At 45.4% G+C, this 22,011-nt stretch overlaps 1 protein-coding gene across 1 annotated transcript; it reads left to right on the top strand.

Annotated features, from left to right (window-relative positions):
• Window positions 1–244: 244 nt before the first annotated feature.
• Window positions 245–4,007, top strand: LOC130246963 (uncharacterized). Its single transcript, XM_056480131.1, has 6 exons — window positions 245–1,906; window positions 1,990–2,468; window positions 2,553–2,722; window positions 2,804–3,058; window positions 3,140–3,464; window positions 3,554–4,007. The coding sequence occupies exons 3-5, from the start codon at window positions 2,666–2,668 to the stop codon at window positions 3,452–3,454; spliced, it is 627 nt and encodes a 208-aa protein (XP_056336106.1). The 5' UTR covers window positions 245–1,906; window positions 1,990–2,468; window positions 2,553–2,665; the 3' UTR covers window positions 3,455–3,464; window positions 3,554–4,007.
• Window positions 4,008–22,011: the final 18,004 nt, after the last annotated feature.

The following is a 22,011-nucleotide window of genomic DNA, read 5'->3' as shown; positions in this document are numbered from 1 at the left end:
AGTCCCCCTGAACACCTAAATTGTGGGAACAACCCATACATCTCTCTGAACACCAATGTGGCCACGAACAGCCTATCTGTCCCCCTGAACACCTATGTGGCCACGAACAGCCTATCAGTCCCCCTAAACACCTAAATTGTGGGAACATTCCATACATCTCTCTGAACACCAATGTGGCCACGAACAGCCTATCTGTCCCCCTGAACACTTATGTGGCCACGAACAGCCTATCTGTCCCCCTGAACACCAATGTGACCACGAACAGCCTATTTGTCCCCCTGAACAATTGTGGCCACAAACAGCATATCAGTCCCCCTGAACACCTAAATTGTGGGAACAACCCATACATCTCTCTGAACAGCAATGTGGCCACGAACAGCCTATCTGTCCCCCTGACCACCTTTCTGACCACAGGCAGCCTAGTTGTTCCCCTGATCACCTATACGTCATCTCACCTGATTTTAAGGCGAAGGTGATTTTTCAATTGACTAGGATGATTGGTCTGATGGCAATTTTCCAAACGATTTGGATTATGGCAGGTCCAAAGGTGATTTTCCTAGGAATAAGAATAAGAGCAGGTCCGAAGCCAATTTTTCAAGCGATTAGAATGATGGTCGGTCCGAAGGCGATTTTTAAAGCGATTTCGGTTATGGTTGGTCAAAGGCGATTTTTAAAGCGATTCGGGTGATGGTGGGTCAAAGGCAATTTTTAAAACGATTCGGGTGATGGTGGGCTAAATGCGATTTTTAAAGCGATTTGGGTGATGGTGGGCTAAATGCGGTTTTTAAAGCCATCTAATTCAAGTTCATCTTCAAGTTCACCGGTTAGCTTGTGGGATACCCGTCCATGTCTCTAGCTGTGGCCCTGCAAGTGCACGGCTTGCCAGTCACATGGCAGCAGGTTGCACTCCCACCCGTTTCTTCTAACGTGCCATCAAGGTGTTGGGGGAGGTGAAAAATTGTTGGATTGGAGAGCACTGTGATAACAAAGAGACACTTGGAAGACTCAGACCCCCAAGTCACAAGTCCCAAGACAAGAGATATAAAGACATTCTGAGTGAAAGAGACACTTTAAAAACCCAGATAAGGGAGAGATAGAAAGGTTTCAGGATGGGTGTGGAAACCTGCCCGATTTGCATGCGGATGTATGCTCGGCTAAGCCAGCACTTGACAGTGAGGCACAAAGTGGAGAACAAACAAGAGAGGAAGCTGCTCCTGGCACTGGAGTCTGGCCGAGTTGATGCCAGGGCTGGCATGTGCCCCGTTCCAGCCTGCGGAAAGTTCTCTAGCCGGCTTGACCGGCACATCAGGACTCACAGTGAAATTTCCCTGGTGGCGCAGGATGAGGCTCTCAGGTTAAGCAAGAGAAAACATCCTGAGTAAACTTACTGTACTCAGGGCCACGAACCCAGATGTTCCCATGGTTTCCACCCTCGACCTGGAGGAGCTGCAGGAGTTGGAGGAAGCCACCTTCCATCCTGACGAGGAGGAAGAATGTGCCAATCAAGGCTGCAAAAGGCAAAAAGACTTGCTGAGGACCCAAGTGGTGGACCTGAATCAACAGGTAGACATATTAACAGACAGCCTCCGGAAGGTGACCAGACGATACCGAATCTTAAAAAGGAGGTCTGCCAGCCTCGGTGCGATGCGAACAGGGCAGGTGGTCCGGAAGCTCCTATCTTCTCTTGGACCAGAGGAAGAGGACGACACCCCAGTCAGCCCTACTGCCCCCGCCGACCACGACCAGGCCACCTCAGCCCAGGCCACCTCAGCTGGTGAACCGTCCAGTTCTAAGCAGTCCATTGACCAAAAGGATAAAGTCGGTGAGGAGAGACCGTCTGCAAGTGGCAGTCAGCAGTCGCCTAAGAAAAGCCCTCCCCCCTATCCAGACCATGTGTCAGCGCTCAGTGAGTATGACTTTCCTCTAACTGTTTGCATCTTTTGCAAATGTCGGTTTCTAATCTTCTCTCTTTGCCTTGTTTTTTTGCAGATGACATGCTGGAAGATTATCGCCGCTTCAAGGAAGGCCCAGATCCCAGCTATAAGCTGAAGGAAAATGTAAGCTGCCAGGCTGCCAGGTCTACAGGATAAAAAAGTTCATTGCTTACATGTCAGAGGGAAAAAGCAAGCTGTCCGACTTTCTCTTCCTGAACAATAAAGCAAAGTTACACATGTGGGTTAGCTCCCTCCCCCAGGCCCACATGACGGTCACCACCCTACAACATTACCTATTGAACGTGGAATGCTTCATGCAGTACCTGGCGGAGACCCCTCCGCCATCGTGCCGGCTGTCCAAGCAGTCGCTGATCGGACTTCGACAGGAGATAGCAGGAATAAGAAGGTCTTTGAAGAGGGGAGTGGCCATTCACCAGACGGCGGTCAAAACCCAAAAAGAGGAGTGAGTGATTTCAAAAGCCATCCTCCTGAAGTGCCGGGAACTGGCAGCCAAGGCAATACCCAACCTTCTGAGTAAGTAGTCTCACTTTTGCTTGACTCTGTGTAACACCTGAGGCTTTGAGCTTTGATGTTGTACTGTCTCCTGCCTGTGTGTAGGCCTCTTGGAAAATGACCCAAATCAGAAGAATCAATGGCAGTTCTACGGGCACTTTGCTGCATTGTTGTCAGCCCTTTATGGGCACAGAGGTGGGGTATTTCAAAATATTACGATGCAGGAGGTGTTGGGGGCAAAAAGGTCCGTCTCGGAGAAGGCTTACCTGATTAACGTGAGTATCTATTACATTGGTGCACTTGTGTGTTGTCTTTGCGTAACCCTAAACCGTCTTGTCTTCTGCATGTATCCACAGGTGACAAGTCACAAAACTAATCAGTATTTTGGCCCTGCTCAAATTGCCCTAACAGAGGAGGAGTGGGGTTGGGTGCAGCGCTTCTTAAGCATCAAGGATCAGTTGCCAGGGGGGACAAACCCAAAATACTTGTTTTTCACATCAACACCCAACCCCTGTAAAAACCTAAATAATTACTTCCAGGACGCCTGGAAGTCAATGGGCCTACCTGGGTGCCCCACCTTCACAGACGTACAAAGGTCCATCGCCAGCCACGTAAGTGATCGCACGCATAGCTCACGTGTCTTGCTAGACTTGAGAATGTCTTTTGTTTGACCGACTTTTCTCTGTTTACAGGCCAGGTTTACACACTCCACAGAGGACTGGCTTAAAATCTCAAAGTTTATGTGCCACGACCTGAGGACAGCTGACAAGTTCTATGTGGTGAACCTCTCCGCCCAGCAGGCCATGGAGCACCGCCGTCTGTTTGAGAGTGCGTTAGAGGGAGCAGAAAGGAGCCCATTGAAGCAGTCCCAAGAAACGGAAGAGGCCTTCAAAGTCAGAGAAGAGCAAAAAGAAGCGGTGCCAGAGGCCTCCGGACGAGTCACCAGAGAGCACCACCTCAAAAGAGCTGGTGCTACAGCTGCAGTAATCCGGCACATCAAGTCTTGAGGGCACTGAGGTAAGCGGACAACTTAAAAGCAAACTTGACACAGTTGTACAGTTTTGTGTAATGGTGACTAATCATGTTCTTGTTTTCTCCTTTGACAGTGAAAGAACAGCCGGGGAGGATGGTGGAAGCAGTGAGCCGGAAGGAGGAGCAGAAGGCACAAAGCACACCCAGTGCCGAGGTTCAAACCAAATTAAAATTAGAGCAAGGACAACAGCCTAGAAGAAAATACCCCACCCATACGAAAGGTGCATTAAGGACCGTCATGACGCCCCAAAGCGTATCTCCCCTCAAAGTACGAAAATCAAGCTTTTCTCCGAACTGTACAACGCTCATGGGAATGAGCCGGTAGAAAAAGGCGTCAAGAATGGTCAAGAGGGCCATTGAAAAGCGCAAGAGGCGTAGATAGACACTTTTGCAACTCACAATGCACTTTATTGGACTGAACTGTTCTGTTAAACCTTACATTGCTCTTTATTTGTGTGAACTGTTCTGTTAGACCTCACATTGCACTTTATTTGTGTGTACTGTTCTGTTACATATGTTTCTACTTGATTGCTGTGATTGTTGTTTCCATTGTTTATTGTGAAACCAGTGTTCAAATGTTTGTTCCTTTAGTGTTCAATAAAACAACTTGTTATTGCAATTCCTGTGTCTGTCATATTTCCCCCCCCCCCCCCCCCCCCCCCACTGTTGGGAAGGAGGGGCACCAACGGAAGGGGTGAAATGTCTATGAGTGGATGCAACAATGGCCAGAGTCGACGGACCCCTTCTCTTTGCCAAGTCTTTTGGGGGTCACCAGCAGCACACAGTCTATTTGTGGTCCACTGAACAGTCTATGAGTGGGATGTCCACAACCTATTAAGCTGTCTGTGGACATCCCACCTGTAGCTTGTTTGAACAGAGCGAGGTAGGCTGTCCGTGGACACCCCTGTAAAAGGTAACTATTCACAGCAGGAACAGTTTTGGGGTTCATTAGGGGGAGTAGAGGGGTCAAGAATCCCTGCCATGCAGTTTTTTCCTCATCATATCTCACTAAACAACTTCTGTGGCCTAAAAAAGCACTGTCCACGAACAGCCTATCTGGGCCCACTCAAATAAGTTACACGTGGGATGTTTTACATGGTCCACCCACCCAAGTGGTCAAACTTCAACAGATCCCAAAAAAAACATTTGAAGGGGGATCCCCAGCTCCCCCTGAGTTGCCCCCTGCTTTTAAAACCTCAAAATTCCACTGTCCAGCAACCACCTATTTTTATGAATGGAATAGATTGTACGTGGGATGTCCAGATCTCAGCTTCTACAAGGGCTAGCAAGCTGAAACCTGGCCTCCTGCTCTAATCTGGACGTGCCCTGTCCAGGGTGTGAATTTGGAGAATGTTGAAAATCTGACAGGGCATGTCCAGACTAGCACAGAAACGCAGGTTTGGGCTCTCTACAGTGTCCAGAAGCTGAGATCTGGACATCCCACGTACAATATATCCCATTGTATGAAATAGGCTGTTCGTGGACAGTGGAATTTCAAGGTTTAGAAACCGGTAGGTGGCCCAGGGGGGCTTGCCCTTTCACCTCAATAGGTTTTTTTTGGCACTTTTTGAGGTTTTCCAGCTCACAGATGGTTAAAAAAAAAAAACATCCCACCTGTGACTTATTTGAACAGAGCGAGGTAGGCTGTCCGTGGACACCCCTATAAAAGGTCACTATTCCCAGCAGGAACAGTTTTGGGGTTCATTAGGGGGAGTAGAGGGGTCAGGAAGCCCCACCCAGCAGTTTTTTCCACATCAGAGCTCACCAAAAGGTTTCTGTGGCCTAAAAAAGCACTGTCCACAGGCCCTTTCAAATAAATTACACGTGGGACCTTCTTGTTTAAACAGTCAAAGGGACCTTTATTTTGGCGCAAAACGATGGGGGCTTCGACTATAGTTTCGTCAAGGCCCCCTGCACCACCTATTCAAATTTCATACCCCTCGGTGCAGGGGAAGCACTTGAAAAAAAATCAGAAAGAAATATTCAGTGAAAATTATTCAATCCGCCTCTCCCCTGCCCAGCCAATTAAGCATTTGCAAAGGACCCGTGGGCCCCAAACTTTGAGGATCTTTTAAGGGACCCCTGAGGGTCAGACCATATCAATTCGAAGCCATTTCGGGCAACGGGGGCCATTCCGCGGGGCGTCCACGAACCACCTATAAAAATGAATGGGATAAGTTACACGTGTCATGGGCCCTGGATCGGCCCCCGAGGGTCCGAGGGGCTCCAAACTTGGTCTGCTGGCAGCCTAGGTGCCCCCAAACACCATACTAAGAGCACAAGTGCCTCGCTCGAACGCAACTCTTAATTGGCAAGGCAGAGCAAATCTCTCACCCAGGCCTCTTTCACCTATGCACTCTAAGTCTGTCTCATGAATGACTTTGCATGTTTGAGGTGAACTTTGCATCCTCAAAGGTTAGGGGTTATTTGGGTAGTTAGGGGGGGTCAGGGACCCCGTCCAACAGTGCCTGTCAAGTCAGAGCTCACCAAACGGCTTCTGTGGCCTAAAAAAGCACTGTCCGCGAACAGCCTATCTGGGCCCATTCAAATAAGTTACACGTGGGACTTGTTGTTTGAGCGGTCAAAGGGACCTTTATTTTGGCGCAAAACGGTGGGGGCTTCGACTACAGTTTCGTCAAGGCCCCCTGCACCACCTATTCAAATTTCGTACCCCTCGGTGCAGGGGAAGCACTTGAAAAAAAATCAGAAAGAAATATTCAGTGAAAATTATTGAATCCGCCCATCCCCCGCCCAGCCAATTAAGCATTTTCAAAAGACGTGCGGGCCCCAAACTTTGAGGATCTTTTAAGGGGCCCCTGAGGGTCAGACCATATCAATTCGGAGCCGTTTCGGGCCACGGGGGCCATTCTGCGGGGCGTCCACGAACCACCTATTAAAATGAATGGGATAAGTTACACGTGTCAGCGGCCCCCCTTCGGCCACCGAGGGTCCGAGAGACCCCAGATTTGGCACAGAGTTGCGTCACAAGGCCCTCGGTCACCTACCGAAAGGGCTAGCTCAAGGGGCGCCCCCAAAAATTTTATGAGCTCTTCATACATAACTCTGTCTCTCATACAGCTCTATACGATGAGGCCTAAGAGGGTGTTTTTGTCGGCCAGGCCTAAAATGCTCAGAAAACAGCTAGGGCCACAGAACTTGGGGACCTGGCTGGGGGGAAGGTGGCGGTACTCTGTGCTGAATTTGGGGGTCCTGTGACCTATTGACCCCCTGTATGGCCTTGTCCCACCTGCAACTTATTCAATGGAATTTCATAGGTGGTTCGCGGTCATGGGGGGCTTTTTTGAGCAAATTAGCGCGTGCGACCGCGGAACTTGGGGGCCCGACTCAGGGGCCCGTGACGTAACATATATGTCAGTTCGGGGCCGATCGGGCAACGTCGGCGCTTCCATGTACACGGAAGCCATCTGCAGCCCAACACTCTGGGACTCGTGTCGGGGGCCCCAACACGACCCCCATGCCAAATTTCGGGGCCCTCTGACCTTTTGACCTCTTGGGAGCCAATGTCCCACGTGCAACTTATTTCAATGTAAACTCCATAGGTGGTTCGTGGTCATTGGGGGGTTTTTTGAGCAAATTTGCCAGTGCGACCGCGGAACTTGGGGGCCTGATTCAGGGGCCCGTGACGTAACATATATGTCAATTTGGGGCCGATCGGGCACTTTCCACGAAACACCTACAAAATGAATGGAATAAGTTGCACGTGCCATGGGCCCCGGATCGGCCCCAGAGGGTCCGAGGGACTCCAAATTTGGCCTGCTTGCAGCCTAGGGGCCCCCGAACAACATACTGAGAGCACAAGTGCCTCGCTCGAACACAACTCTTAATTGGCTCCTCAGCCCAACTTTCACACAAAGGCCTCTTTAGCCTTTAGACCCCAAGACTGTCTTGAGTCACTTTGTGTGTTTTTAGGGGATTTTTTTTTGGCACGCTATAAAACGTTCATGAGACCTCCTGGGGCCCTGAAATTCGAGGTGCCGTGTCGGGGGCCCCTGCGCGACCACCACGTCGAATTTCGGGACCCTCTGACCTTTTGACCTCTTGGGAGCCAACGTCCCACGTGCAACTTATTCAATGTAAACTCCATAGGTGGTTCGCGGTCATGGGGGGCTTTTTTGAGCAAATTAGATCATGTGACTGCGGAACTTGGGGGCCTGATTCAGGGGCCCGTGACGTAACATATATGTCAGTTCGAGGCCGATCGGGCAACGTCGGCACTTCCATGTACACGGAAGCCATCTGCGGCCCGATACTCTGGGTCTCGTGTCGGGGGCCCCAACACGACCCCTGTGCCGATTTTCGGGGCCCTCTGACCTTTCGACCCCTCGGGAGCCAACGTCCCACGTGCAACTTATTTCAATGTAAAGTCCATAGGTGGTTCGCGGTCATTGGGGGTATTTTTGAGCAAATTAGCCAGTGCGACCGTTTGGGGCCGTTTGGGGTCAGTTTGGGGCCGATCGGGCACTTTCCACGAAACACCTACAAAATAAATGGAATAAGTTGCACGTGCCATGGGCCCTGGATCGGCCCCCGAGGCTTCGACTACAGTTTCATCAAGGCCCCCTGCACCACCTATTCAAATTTCATACGACTCGGTGCAGGGAAAGCACTTGAAAAAAAATCTGAAAAAATATTCAGAGAAAATTATCTAATCCGCCCATCCCCCGCCCAGCCAATTAAGCACTTGCAAAGGTCCTGCGGGCCCCAAACTTTGCGGATCGTTTGAGGGGCCCCTGAGGGTCAGACCATATTAATTCGGAGTCGTTTCGGACCACGGGGGCCAATTCGGGGGGCGTCCACGAAACACCTACCAAATGAATGGAATAAGTTACACGTGTCAGCGGCCGCCGTTCGGCCACCGGGGACCCGAGGGGCCCCAAAATTCGGCACAAACTTGCGTCACAAAACCCTCTGGCGCATACCGAGAGGGCTAGCTTGAGGGACACCCTGAAAATTTTTATGGATTTTTCGTATGTCCCTCTGTCTCACATAGAGCTCTATGGGATGAGGCCTAAAAGGGTGGTTTTGTTGGCCAGGCCTAAAATGTTCAGAAAGCAGCTAGGGCCACGGAACTTGGGGACCTGGCTGGGGGGCTGGCGGCGGTACTCTGTGCCAAATTTGGGGGTCCTGCGACCTTTTAACCTCTCGGAAGCCATCGTCCCACGTGCAACTTATTCAATGTAAACTCCGTAGGCGGTTTGCGGTCATGGGGGGCTTTTTTGAGCAAATTGGCCCTTGCGACCGTGGAACTTTGGTGGCGGCCCTGGGACCCCGTGACGCAACATATATGTAAGTTTGGGGCCAATCGGGCGCCGTCCACGAAACACCTATGAAAATGAATGGGATAAGTTGCACGTGGGACGTCCAGCTGTTTGGCCCCTAAGGGACCGTTCGGCCCCAGACTTGAAGATTCGGTACTCTCTGGGGGTCGAGAAGACTACTGCGGCCTTTCTATGGCATCTTGGAAACATTTTTTTTCCAGTGACCAAAAACGAGTGCTCGTTAGCACAGAGGGCACCTGGCGGGCATGTCCAGGCGGTTCCCGGGCACGACGGTCACTTTGTGCACGATGATGAAAAATAGGTGTTTAGGGTCAATAAAGGCACTCTACGGAGAATGAGGGAGAAGAGGGTAAAAAAACAGACAGTCGGGGGATCGGCGGGCATTTTGGGGGTCAAAGGTCAGTTTTTGCACAATAGGCAGTCAGGGGTATCAATAGGCACTTTTTGGACAATGAGGAAGAGGAAGGTAAAGAATAGGCAGTCAGGGGGATAAATAGGCACTCTGCGAACAATAGGCAGTCAGGGGGATCAATAGGCACTCTGCGGGCAGTGAGGAGGAGGACGGTGAAAAATAGGCAGTCAGGGGGATCAATAGGCTCTCAGTGGACAGTGAGGAAGAGGAGGGTGGTGAATAGGTGGTCAGGGGGATCAATAGGCAGTCTGCGGGCGATGAAGAGGGTGAGGGGGTGTCGATAGGAACTCAGGGGGACATTTAGGCACTTTGTGGACAAAAAGGTGGTCAGGGGGACAACTAGGCATTTGGGGGGATGGGGGGGGGGGCTTCGGGAGTGACCCACGAAGAGCTTGGGCACCCCCGAAGGCGTCCGTTCGGAGCCTAGGGCCGATTTGGCCGCCTTACGTCCGTTTTAGTAAAAGTGACAAGTAGTCATTCACTTAAGTGGTTCGTGGCGTCCAAATATTGAGTACCATCCCTCGCACCACCTATGCGTCATCTGGCAACTTATTTCCATTCAAAAATTTCCACGAACAGCCTAGTTTCCCTTGACCGCCTGAGTCAACCTAATTAACCTAGTTAAGCTTTTAAATGTCACTTTGAGCTGTATAGAAGTGTCTTGAAAAATATCTAGTCAAAATATTATGTACTGTCATCATGGCAAAGATAAAATAAATCTGTTATTAGATATGAGTTATTAAAACTATTATGTTTAGAAATGTGTAATATTCTCAAAAAATAAAGTCAAAAAATATTCTCTCCGTTAAACAAAAATTGTGTAAAACAATAAACAGAGAAAAACAAACTTGTAGCAAAAGTCAGAGCGTGAGAGATTTGTAGTTCAACTAGCAAATTTGAGAGTTTGTGAGTGCCGACCTGTGGTTGTAGAGCGAAGATGCACTCAAATTTGCCGTACCATGTGTGTCTGTCATTTTGTATTAATCTGCAACTTCGAATTCAAAACACAAGCACGTTCTACAGTGAAGTTTAATTGCAGCAAAACCCAGGCTCATTAGGACATGGCAAAGATGGGAGATTTACACTCAAATGGATGAGGGCCCTGTGGCAATGGATGCCTAGCATCTGGAACATGATTAATGTTCAATGCACCAGATCAGGTTCTAGATTCAGGTTCTATAAAGGTACAATTAAAAAAAAAAGTTAGTACTAGATGCGATTTAACCACATAAAAATATTAACCAGTTGTAACAGTATTTTATGCTCATTCATTCGTTCATTCATTCATTCATTCATTCATTTTCTTTCCGGCTTAATCCCTTTATTGATCTGGGGTCACCACAGCAGAATGAACCGCCAACTTATTCAGCATGTTTTACGCAGCGGATGCCCTTCCAGCTGCAACCCATCCCTAGGAAAACATCCATACACGCTCATTCACACACATACACTATGGACAATTTAACCTATTCACCTCTACCGCATGTCTTTGGACTTGTGGGGGAAACCGGAGCACCCGGAGGAAACCTACGCAAACATGGGGAGAACATGCAAACTCAACACAAAAACGCCAACTGAACCAGCAGAGGCTCGCACCAGCGACCTTCTTGGTGTGAGGCGAACGTGCTACCCACTTTTTGAACCATACGTATATATTGTAAAATTTACAACTTTCTGTTAATGATTGCAACAGTTAGTGGGTGAATTATGGTCATACTGTAGACGTTGAATGAAGGTTGAATTACCTTTTAATTTTGCAAATTGGATTAACGTTGATACCTTGATGTTGTTTCACCATCGAACATTTCAACGTAAGTTAAATTGAAATTACATATAACACAAAAACTGTAAATATAGAAATAAACAAATTTTTACTTATAAAAATACATGATGCAAATACACAACTTGTGTATCAATTTATTGAGCCTGTGTATCAATTTATTGAATACACACCACATTATTTCACTTATTCTAAATATACAGCAACATTTACAGCAAACAATCCTTTATTAAAACCATCTATACACTCAGTAAATACACAAAAAGGCATACATTTAAATGGTCACTTTTTAATTAGGTTTCATGAGGGAAGTTAGTTAATATTTCTAATTAGTCCTGATTCTTTATTCAACTCAAAGTGTATGCTTGTTAGCGATAATGCACTGTGAGCTGACATGAACTGTATTTTCTTCATATGAAAGATGTTTTAAATGTACTGTTGTGTTTTAGCAAGGAAAAATGTGTTTAGATTAATGAGAACGGAGGATTGTGTTTTGTGAATTGTGTCTTCCTGTGAAATGTGTTTATGAAATTGGAAAATGATGGCTAGATTTAGTAAATGTGTTTAGACAACTGGTCATTTGGTTTAGAGGATTGGCTTTTGTGTTTTAGCATTTGAGAAAAACTGTAATGTTATTTTAGCTTAATTTGCAGAGACTACTACATTAGCCATTCATATTTTTATTATTGTTTTTGATTGTTTTTTTAAAGTTTTCCAAAATGCAGAGGCCTTGCAGCAGACGATGCATGCTTTTCATGGTAAGAATGACCAAAATAAATAATTAAATTGTGTTTATTTTACATTTTTTTCCAACTGTTTACACACATTTTCAAAACAACATCACTTTTAAAAAATTCTACACAAATCTCAAAACTGCACACACAAAATGCAAAATGCCTTACATCTCGTTCAAAATGTAACACTGCATTCAAAATTCCATAAACAAATGTCAGAATGAAGCATTTGCATCAAATGACAAACACGTCTTTCATATTATAACACTTTTGGATATAGCATGTAAACATGGTTGTTCTAAATCTAAGGATCTTTGCTCTTTAGGCTTATATCTACATTTCAATACATTTTTTACAGTGATCTGCTGAGAAGAGTAACAGGCACATTGTATATTTACATAAAATATTTATTAGGCCAAACATTACTGGCGTTTAAAGCATAAAAAACATAAACATACTGTGTGTAAAAAAAAAAATAAAAAAAAAGAACATATGTAAAGCAAAAATATATTCTCCAGAATACAGTAAAGAACAGAATTGTGTGTGAGGGGAATCTCGAGGGGGAGATGTGTTTATTGCCCGGTGAAGCGTCACATAGGGTTGGTCATCATACACTTTACAGCAGTAGTCTCAGAAGAATTCCTTTATTCTTTTTTTAGAGGAATTTAGGATTTAGAAAAGGGGAAAATGGGGTAGGTACAAAACTTGTGGACGGGTGTAAAAAAAAATTTGGGACCAGAACAGCCGTGTCCCATCATCTTTAGACTAGCAGTGACTGGTTAGTGGTTAAGAAATTAGTGTTTCAACATTTGATGAGTGTGTGTGTGCGACCTTGTGAATAAGTGTAGCATTTTGATTGGTTGTGTTTGGAAAGAAAAAGAAAGTTGTGTCTTGTTAGAATTGTGTTTTAGGTAGAGAATTGTGTGTAGAGTTTTGAGAAAAGTGTTTTATTCAATTGAAAATTGAGTTCAATGCTAAGAAATAGCTTCTGGTTTTGGAAGTTTGCTGTGTGGTTTTGCATTTTGAATGATAGGTTTAAAAAATTGTTTGACAAGAAAATAAATTTTGTGTGTAAGCAGTTAAAAAAACTGTAAAATGTGTTGTCTGTTTCTATATAAATTTAAATTATAATGTTTGTATACATTTAGAACAAATCATATAATCCATTGTTATATCTATAAATGACTTATCAAGGATTGAAAATTATACCACAGTACATGTTCCTACATTTTTTCCACTGATTAGTAAGTTTTGTTTGTTATAGGTGTAGTGCAACATTAAGGTGTACCTTCTTTCAGCTCATAGTGTAAATATATCCCTTTTATTAACCCTCCTGTAGTGTTCACATATTGCCTCTTACTTTAGTGTTCCCGGTCAAAATTGACCAGTCTGTTTTAACTGCTCTTTTATTAGCACAAAAATCTTTTTTCTCCAGCAAATTTTTATTCCGTCACGGTTAGAGGAAGGAGGACCCAAATGCAGAATGAGTACAGGGGGTGTTCATTGACAATATTGTGATATGAGGTAGGGGTAAGGTGAAACAGTCCAACGGTGATGGATACGGTAGTGCTGGGGAATCTTGGATGGAGCAGACAGACAGAGGAGACAGTGCTTGAGAGTCCTGAATGGAGTAATCAGCAGCCACAGAACACCAGGAAAACAAGAGACTGAGCGGGGATGCTCAAGCCAGGCAAGAGGTGGTAAAGGCCTTGAAGGAACTGTTGACCAGCAATCCTGAGGAGTGGTGGTCTCAGCACTAGCAGCCCGACAGTACACCAGCACCCAGGGACTCACAGTAGGCAGGGCTAGGCGAAGACAACATACACACACAAAGAAAGACTAGGAACACTAAACTAAGAAACAAAACAAAATAAAAAAACAGAAAATATTGACAAACTAAAAAGCAAAGAGAAATAAAATTAGTTTTAACTTACTGGTAATAAACTAGAAAAAATAAAACCAATAAAAAAAGGAACTAAACATTTAAAGCTACTAAAGAAATAGAATAACTTAAACAAACAAACTTGAAGAATTAACCAGACAGGGATGATACTGAAGGCCAACTGAAAAACACAAACAAACATTAGACAAAGACAACTCTCTCACAAACAACAGCACAGATAAACGAGCACAGTTAGGCAACAACATGTAACAAGTAGCAAGTAACAATGAAACAACAAAGACATGAGGGAAAGGACCACATTATACAGGGAGTAAAGAACATGAGAACCAGGTGCAGACACTGAGACTAACGAGAACTAGACGAGAGCTAAACAAGGGGGCGTGGCAGCTGGAAACGAGGAAAGAATGGAGGAGCACATGGGGAACACAAACAATGGCTGAGCCATGTGTTTAAACACAACACAAACATAGACACATAGAATGTAGACAACACAGTAAAGACAGACAAGGAAGGGCTATGACAGTACCCCCCTGTGATAAAGCCAGGGGAAACAAGACTGGGAGGTCTCAGGTAGTCAAGACTCGGAGGGGTTGGGACTGGGAGGGAAAAATTATGATGGTTAGGGGAAGACAGATAGGGGAAGCTTGAAGGTCCCCACAACATGAAGGGTGAGGTGGGAGGGCCAGAAGATACACAATGTGGGGTGGGGGGGTGCCCTCCGGGAATGCAGAGAAGGACACAGGGTTTGAATCTGAAGCACCTTCCAGTACTGCAGGAACTGACTGAAGGTCTGGATCAGAAGAACCCATCAAGGTTGCCATGATAGACTCTGAGGAAGGCTTGGAGTATGGAACACATCTGGGGGTGCCCTACAGGGCTGCAGGGACTGACTCAGGGTCTGAAGAGCCCTCTGGGGCTACAGGAATTGACTTGGGGTCTGGATCTGAAGAGCTCAGCGAGGCTGCAATAATAGACTCTGGGGAAGGAGTGGAGTAAAGAAAACGTCTTTGGGTGCCCTCCAGGGCTGCCTTTGGGTCTGAGTAAGAAGAACCCTCCTGTGCTGCAGGAATTGACTTGGAGTCTGGATTGGAAGAGTCTTCTGGGGTTGCCATGATGGAATCTGGGGTAGCAATTGGGATTAGACTGTGCTCAGGGACAGAAGTGGAGACAAGACTGTGATCAGGGATAACCAGCACTGATTCGGGGACAGGAACAGGCAGGAGTTAAGTGGAAATTACTGGATTTGGGACAGGAACAGGACAGTTCAGGTAAAATTACTGGATCAGGAACTGGAAAGAGTTCAGGGATTGGAGCCGACACTAAACAGAGCTCTTTAGTCGAAGTCTTAATTACATAATGCTTAGGGACTGGAGCCAGCTCTGAAAGACACTCAGAGGCGGAAGTCAACACTGCACCGTGTTTATGGGGTTAAAGTCTTCATGTCACAGCGCTTGGAGACTGAAGCCCTCTTCTGAATACCCTCAGGGGCTGAAGTCAACATTGTGCTGTGCTCAGGGGCTGCTCTCTCTGGTATGGAAGCAAGCCCTGGGACTGCTTTGGAGTGGAAGTGGGCTCTGGGAAGGCTCTTTTAGGGACATGAGCGAGCTTTGGGACTGAAGTCTTCCTCTCACAGCGCTTGGGGATTGGAGCCTTCTTCAGGATACACTCAGTGGCTGAAGTCAGCACTGCACTGTGCTCTTGGACAAGTCTTTTCACAGCAGTTGGCAACTGGAGCCCTCTTCAGAATACACTTGGGGACTGAAGTCGGTACTGTGCTGTGCTCAAGGGCTATTCTCTCAGTAGCAGACCCTGGAGCTGCTTTCTCTGAAGCAGGTTCTGCAATGGCTCTCTCTGGAGCAGAAGCAGGCTCTGTGAAGGTTGCCTTAAGGGTGTGAGCAGGCTCTAGGACTAAAGTCTTCATCTCACAGCAGTTAGAGACTGGAGCCATCTTCTGAATACATGAAGTCAGCACTGTGCTGTGCTCAGGGACTACGCTCTCAGAAGTGGGAGCAGATCCTGGAACTGAGCAGAGCAGAGGCGGATTCTGGGACTAAAATCTTCAGTTCACAGCGCTTAAAGACTGGAGCCATCTCTGGAAAATACTCAAAGGCTGAAGTCAGCTCTCCACTTTGCTCAGGGGCTGCACTTTTGGGGATAGGAGCAGGCCCTGGAGATGCTCTCTCAGGAGAGAGAGAGCAGGCTCTGGGAAAACCCTTTCTGGAGCAGATAAAGGACATTGACAATTGATAGCGTGGGTAAGGAGTGACAAAATCTCTTCTATAGACTTGACACTCTGACCGTTGTTTGATTCATCTCATTCCAACCTACAGGCAGAAACTGAAAACAGCCAAACCTGTATTAAATATCTGTGAAAAGATGGACTAACGAAACAGAGCGGGATCTACAAGCCTGTTTCGACCTCACTGACTGGAGTGTTTTTGAAGCTGCTGCAAACGATCTGGATGAGCTCACAGAGACTGTAACATCTTATATCAGTTTCTGTGAAGATGTGTGCATTCCTACCAGGACTCAACTCACATACAACAATGACAAACCATGGTTCACTGTAAAACTCAGACAGCTACGCCAGGCCAAGGAGGTTGCTTACAGGAATGGGGAGAGGGCCTTGTATAAGCAGGCCAAATACACACTGAAAAAGGAGATCAGAGTCGCAAAAAGGAACTATTCTGAGAAACTAAGGAGTCAGTTCTCTTCCAGCGACTCAGCATCCGTGTGGAAAAGCTTGAAAAACATCACAAACCACAAGACACCATCCCCCAGCACTGTAGACAAGTAGACAATGAACGACTTGCAAATGACCTGAATGAGTTTTACTGCCGGTTTGAGAAAACCCCCCACACCCACTCTGAACTGCTCTTCATGCCACCATTAACACCTCCACCACCCCCCGCCTCCCCCATACCTGCACTTCAGTTCAGTGAAGATGAGGTGAGCCAGGTCTTCCGGAAACAGAAGAGGAAAAAAGCACTAGGCCCAGATTTTATAACACCAGCCTGTTTAAAATCCTGTGCTGACCAACTGGCCCCCATCTTCACCCTGATCTTCAACAGATCACCGGAGCTGTGTGAAGTGCCCTCCTGCCTCAAACGCTCTACCATCATCCCCATCCCAAAGAAACCCAAACTTACAGGACTAATTGACTACAGACCGGTGGCACTAACATCTGTGGTCATGAAGTCTTTTGAAAAACTGGTGCTGGCCCACCTGAAGGACATCACTGAACCCTCACTGGACTCTCTTCAGTTTGCGTACAGAGCAAACAGGTCTGTGGATGATGCAGTAAATATGGGACTGCATTATGTTCTGCAACACCTAGACAGACCAGGGACCTATGTGAGGATCTTGTTTGTTGACTTCAGCTCGGCATTTAACACTATTATCCCAAAACTTCTCCTGCCCTAATTAACTCAACTCTCTGTGCCCACCTCTGTCTGTCAGTGGATTAACAGCTTCCTAAAGGACAGGCAGCAGCTGGTGAAGCTGGGAAAATTCTCATCTAGTATCCACACAATCAGCACTGGCGCCCCCCAGGGCTGTGTCCTCTCCCCACTGCACTTCTCCCTGTACACAAATGACTGCACTTCAAAAGACTCCTCTGTGAAGCTCTTGAAGTTTGCAGACGACACCACACTTATCGGCCTCATTCAGGACGGTGATGAGTCTGCTTACAGACAGGAGGTTAAGGAGTTGGCTGTCTGGTGCAGTCACAACAACCTGGAGCTCAACACGCTCAAAACAGTGGAGATGACAGTGGACTTCAGGAGAAACCCCCTTGCTCTCCCCCCACTGAGCATCATGGACAGCATTGTGGCAGCAGTGGAGTCATTCAGGTTCCTGGGCACCACCATCTCTCAGTACCTGAAGTGGGACACTCACATTGACTCCATTGTCAAAAAAGCTCAACAGAGGCTGTACTTTCTTCATCAGCTGAGGAAGTTTAACCTCACAAAGGAGCTGCTGAAACAGTTGTACACCTCCATCATTGATTCAGTCATCTGCACATCAATAACTGTCTGGTTTAGCTCAGCTTCTAAATACGATCTCCAAAGACTACGTCGAATAGTTCGAACTGCTTAGCGAATCACTGGTACAACCCTTCCTACTCCCCAAGAACTGTACTTATCCAGAGCGAGCAAAAAGGCGCCCAAAATCACTCTGGACCCCTCACACCCAGCACACTGCCTCTTTGAACTTTTACCTTCTGGTCGACGCTACAGAGCACTGCACACCAGAACAGCCCGACACAGAAACAGTTTCTTCCCTCAGGCAATCCATCTCATGAACACTTGATGATAATAATTGTGGAACCAACATCACTACTTGCTATACACTTTTATACACATATACACTTATTTAACAACACACTTTACATGGCAATTTGCACATAACAGCAGCTCATATAACATTGAATAAGTAATATACCTGTACATGCACTTGTCAATTTGTATATTTGCATTTATTACTTACTTGTATTTCTTAAAAATATATTTATTATCTGTTTTTTGTCCTGTCTCTTTAATGCTGTTGCACTGTAGAAGCTCTGTCATGAAAACTAATTCCTCGTATGGGTGAACGTACCTGGCAATAAAGCTCTTTCTGATTCTGATTCTGATTCTTTCTGGTAAGGTGGGCATATAACTCCGATAAGGCCTCTGCTGCAGAGTCAAAGGACTGCTCAGGACTGACCTCATTAGCTGTAACAGGACGAGCAGGGTACTCTGTGCTAACCTCGGTGGCCATACCAGGCAGACGAAAAGCCCCAAGGATGGCCTCCATGGCCAGGACACTGTGAGCAGGCTACTCAGGGACAGCTTCTGGAAAGTCAGATACAGCAGGTGACTCTGAGATGACCTCTGTGGACGGAATATGACTGGGCAGATCGTTAGTTTTTACATGAGAGATCGGTTGGACACAACAGGAAAAGAAATTAGGGAAGGATCGATATTACTTGAAAGAGTGAGGAAACTCAGACTAGGGGGTTGAGGAACAGCTGGCTGTAAGGTGTGCTTCTGTTTCCTTTGCTTACGACGGGTAGAAACAGCACACTACACCTCTGTAGTATCTGCAACAAATTTGAATTCAGGTGAAGTGGCTGGAAACACAGGGGAGTCTGAGACAGGAACATGCACAGCAGGCTGTAGCACAGGACCAGGGTTAAACAGAGAAGCAGTAAAAGGTTTAACAGTCTTGAGGATGATGGGAGGAGATTTAGAAGTTTCACAGTTGTCTATGGTGGACTTCACTGGCTGGGCCATAGAAATTTTTCAAGAAACTTTCTTGAAAACCTCTTTCACTGAAATGATGGGGTCATACAGGGATGCAGCTAGTTGAACTATTGGTTCTCTCTGTAGCCTCAGCATAGGAAAGGGAGGATGGTCTGTCTCTTGACTAGACTGGGAAGGGAGGGTGAGCAGGTAGCCGCTTGCTGATGCAGATTGTGAAGACATTCCCCACCATTGCTCTCGCAGTTCTGCCAGTCTCTCTGGAGCAACAGGGAATGGAACAGTGAGGCTCATTCTGCTGGGTCCAGGTTTTGTAGGCTGGTTCATTCTGTCACGGTTAGAAGGAAGGAGGACCCAAATGCAGAATGAGTACAGGGGGTGTTTGACAATAATGTGATATGAGGTAGGGGTAAGGTGAAACTGTCCAATGGTGATGGATAGGGTAGTGCTGGGTAATCTTGGATAGAGCAGACAGTGCTTGAGAGTCCTGGATGGAGTAATCAGCAGCCACAGAATGCCAGGAGAACAAGAGACTGAGCGGGAATGCTCAGGCCAGGCAAGAGGTGGTAAAGGCCTTGAGGGTACTGCTGACCAGCGACCCTGAGGAGTGATGGTCTCAGCACTAGCAGCCCGACAGTACACCAGCAGCCAGGGACCCACAGTAGGCAGGGCTAGGCGAAGACAACACATTCACATACACACACACACGCACACACACACACACAGACACACACACACACACACACACACGCACACACACACGCACACACACACACACACACACAAAGACAGACAGGGGGCCTGTTTCAGTAAGGAGGTTTAACCAACTCGGAGTTTAAACTTGAACTCCAAGTTGATTTACCGAGAGATTAAAAACTCAGAGTTTTTGGTTTAAGAATAGCGGATCTGAGTTGGGTCAATCAACTTTGAGTAGACCAACTAAGAGTTAAGCTCGCACACTGCGACTATAAAAAGGCATTATCAATGGAGCACAGATATTACCAGTGACTATGGCAACATCTTAAAAAAGAGATCACCACTTCTTTCTCCAGCTGAACCTGATGTGCTCATGCAAAGTTATAGCAAATATGACCATATATTTTAACAAGCAACACCACTGCATCAGTGCAACCGAGACAGTTAGCGTGGGAAAACAACTGTTCAAGTTAATGCGCAAGTTTACATTTAAAGTATTAAATATTTAAGTATAATAAAATAAGTAATGTTATGTATGACGTTTCAAAATTTTTTACACGTTCCCACTTTTATACACGTTGATCAGTTTTAATAGATTTAAAAGTGCACTTGTGTTTCTGCCTTTTTTATTGATCAAGTGATAGAGGTTTATATGAGATTTAGAATGTAAGCAGTATTAAACAATAGTTTTTAGAAAGAATAATAATCCCATTAATCTAGTAACAGTACATGTCCCTGTCGAAGGTCAGTGTATTTAAGCTAATTATTGATTAAAAAAGGACAAGCCATTCTCGTACGTGACTTTGTTCTTTGTGTGACTGAAATGTAGGCAATGTTTCCATCCAAATATGTTAACTAACTTTATGTGCAAAACTGTAATAATGCAGATGTGCGAATAAAGCCACGTTTCCATCCAACGAGTCAAAGAGAACAAAATCAACACTTCCTGATTAAACGGGCGCCAAATATCAACTGCAAAAACAGAATTTACTGCGGTAGAAGAAGCTGCGTTAATCTTTTCTTCATTTAATAAATGTTCTTGCGCCTCAGAACACAATGCTGACACACAATGAACGCGTGGGGGTGTTTGAAGCCATGAGATGCGGAGAACAGATGCTCTTGACAAGCTCTAGACACTCAGGAGGTCATTAATAAAATTACAAATATTAATACTGAAACGGTTAAGGCGTTTTAGAATGAATGACCAAAACAACATTAAAGATGTGTTACAGTGTGCTCTGCCTGTGGTTTGTCCATTCACACATATTTTTCATCATCATATGATATTTTATAAAAAACCTTTTTTTTTTAAAAGCACATGCTGTAATTTGTTCAGTAAGTGTTTACATTGTTGTTTATATGCATCTTTTCTATTGAATAAAAGTTTATCCTACTCAGTTATGTGCATAGGTTTTTATGCGTATTTTTAAAAGTTATGTGAATCATGACATTTCCATCAATTATTTTTATGCACATCTCCAAGATGAGCATTAAAATAGGGATGGAATCGTAAGGCTAATAAGAGAAATACCACTTCGTCTTTAAAAAAGGGTGAGGAGATCGACAGGAATTCCAAGTTTAGAGAATTAAACCTGCTCCTGACCAGGTTAGGTTCACAGAGTAAGTTACCACGGTAACTGACTCAGAATTAAAGTTACCTCTCTATCAGAAACAGCCTTGACTTAGCCTGCTTTCGAGTTTAACAAACCTGCCATTTTGAAACAGAAAACCCAGAGTTTCTCTCATTTCAGGGTTAAAATACTCTGACTTCTGAAACAGGCCCTGGGAACACTAAAATAAGAAAAAAAAAAAAAAAACTAAACAAAACAAAAAATGAAATCAAGAAACTATTGACAAACTAAAAAGCAAAGAGAAATAATATTAGTTTTAACTTACTGAAAATAAACTAGAAGAAATAAAACCAATTGAAAAGGAAATAAAAATTTAAAGCTACTAAATAAAAAAATAGAATTACTTAAACAACCTTGATAAAGGATTAACCAGACTGAAGGCCAACTGAAAAAACACAAACAAACATTATTCAAAGACAACTCTCTCACAAACAACAGCACAGATAAACGAGCACAGTCAGGCAACAACATGTAACAAGAAGCAGGTAACAATGAACCGACAAAGACATGAGGGAAAAGAGCACATTATAAAGGAAGGAAAGAACATGAGGACCAGGTTCTGACACTGAGACTAACGAAAACTAGACGAGGGCTAAACAAGGGGACGTGGTAGCTGGAAACAAGGAAGGAATGGAGGAGCACATGGTGAACATAAACAAAGGCTGAGCCATGTGTTTAAACACAACTCAAACATAGACACATAGAATGTAGACAACACAGAAAAGACAGACAAGAAAGGGCTATGATATATTCAACATTCTTTAGCTGTGAACAATGTCTCAAAGTAGTGTTTAACATGAATTTACAGAGTTAAACATAAAATAACTGCAATG

This window comes from Danio aesculapii, chromosome 19, assembly GCF_903798145.1.
Source record: "Danio aesculapii chromosome 19, fDanAes4.1, whole genome shotgun sequence".
Lineage (NCBI taxonomy): Eukaryota > Metazoa > Chordata > Actinopteri > Cypriniformes > Danionidae > Danio > Danio aesculapii.
This window is presented reverse-complemented; position numbering and strand designations above follow the sequence as displayed.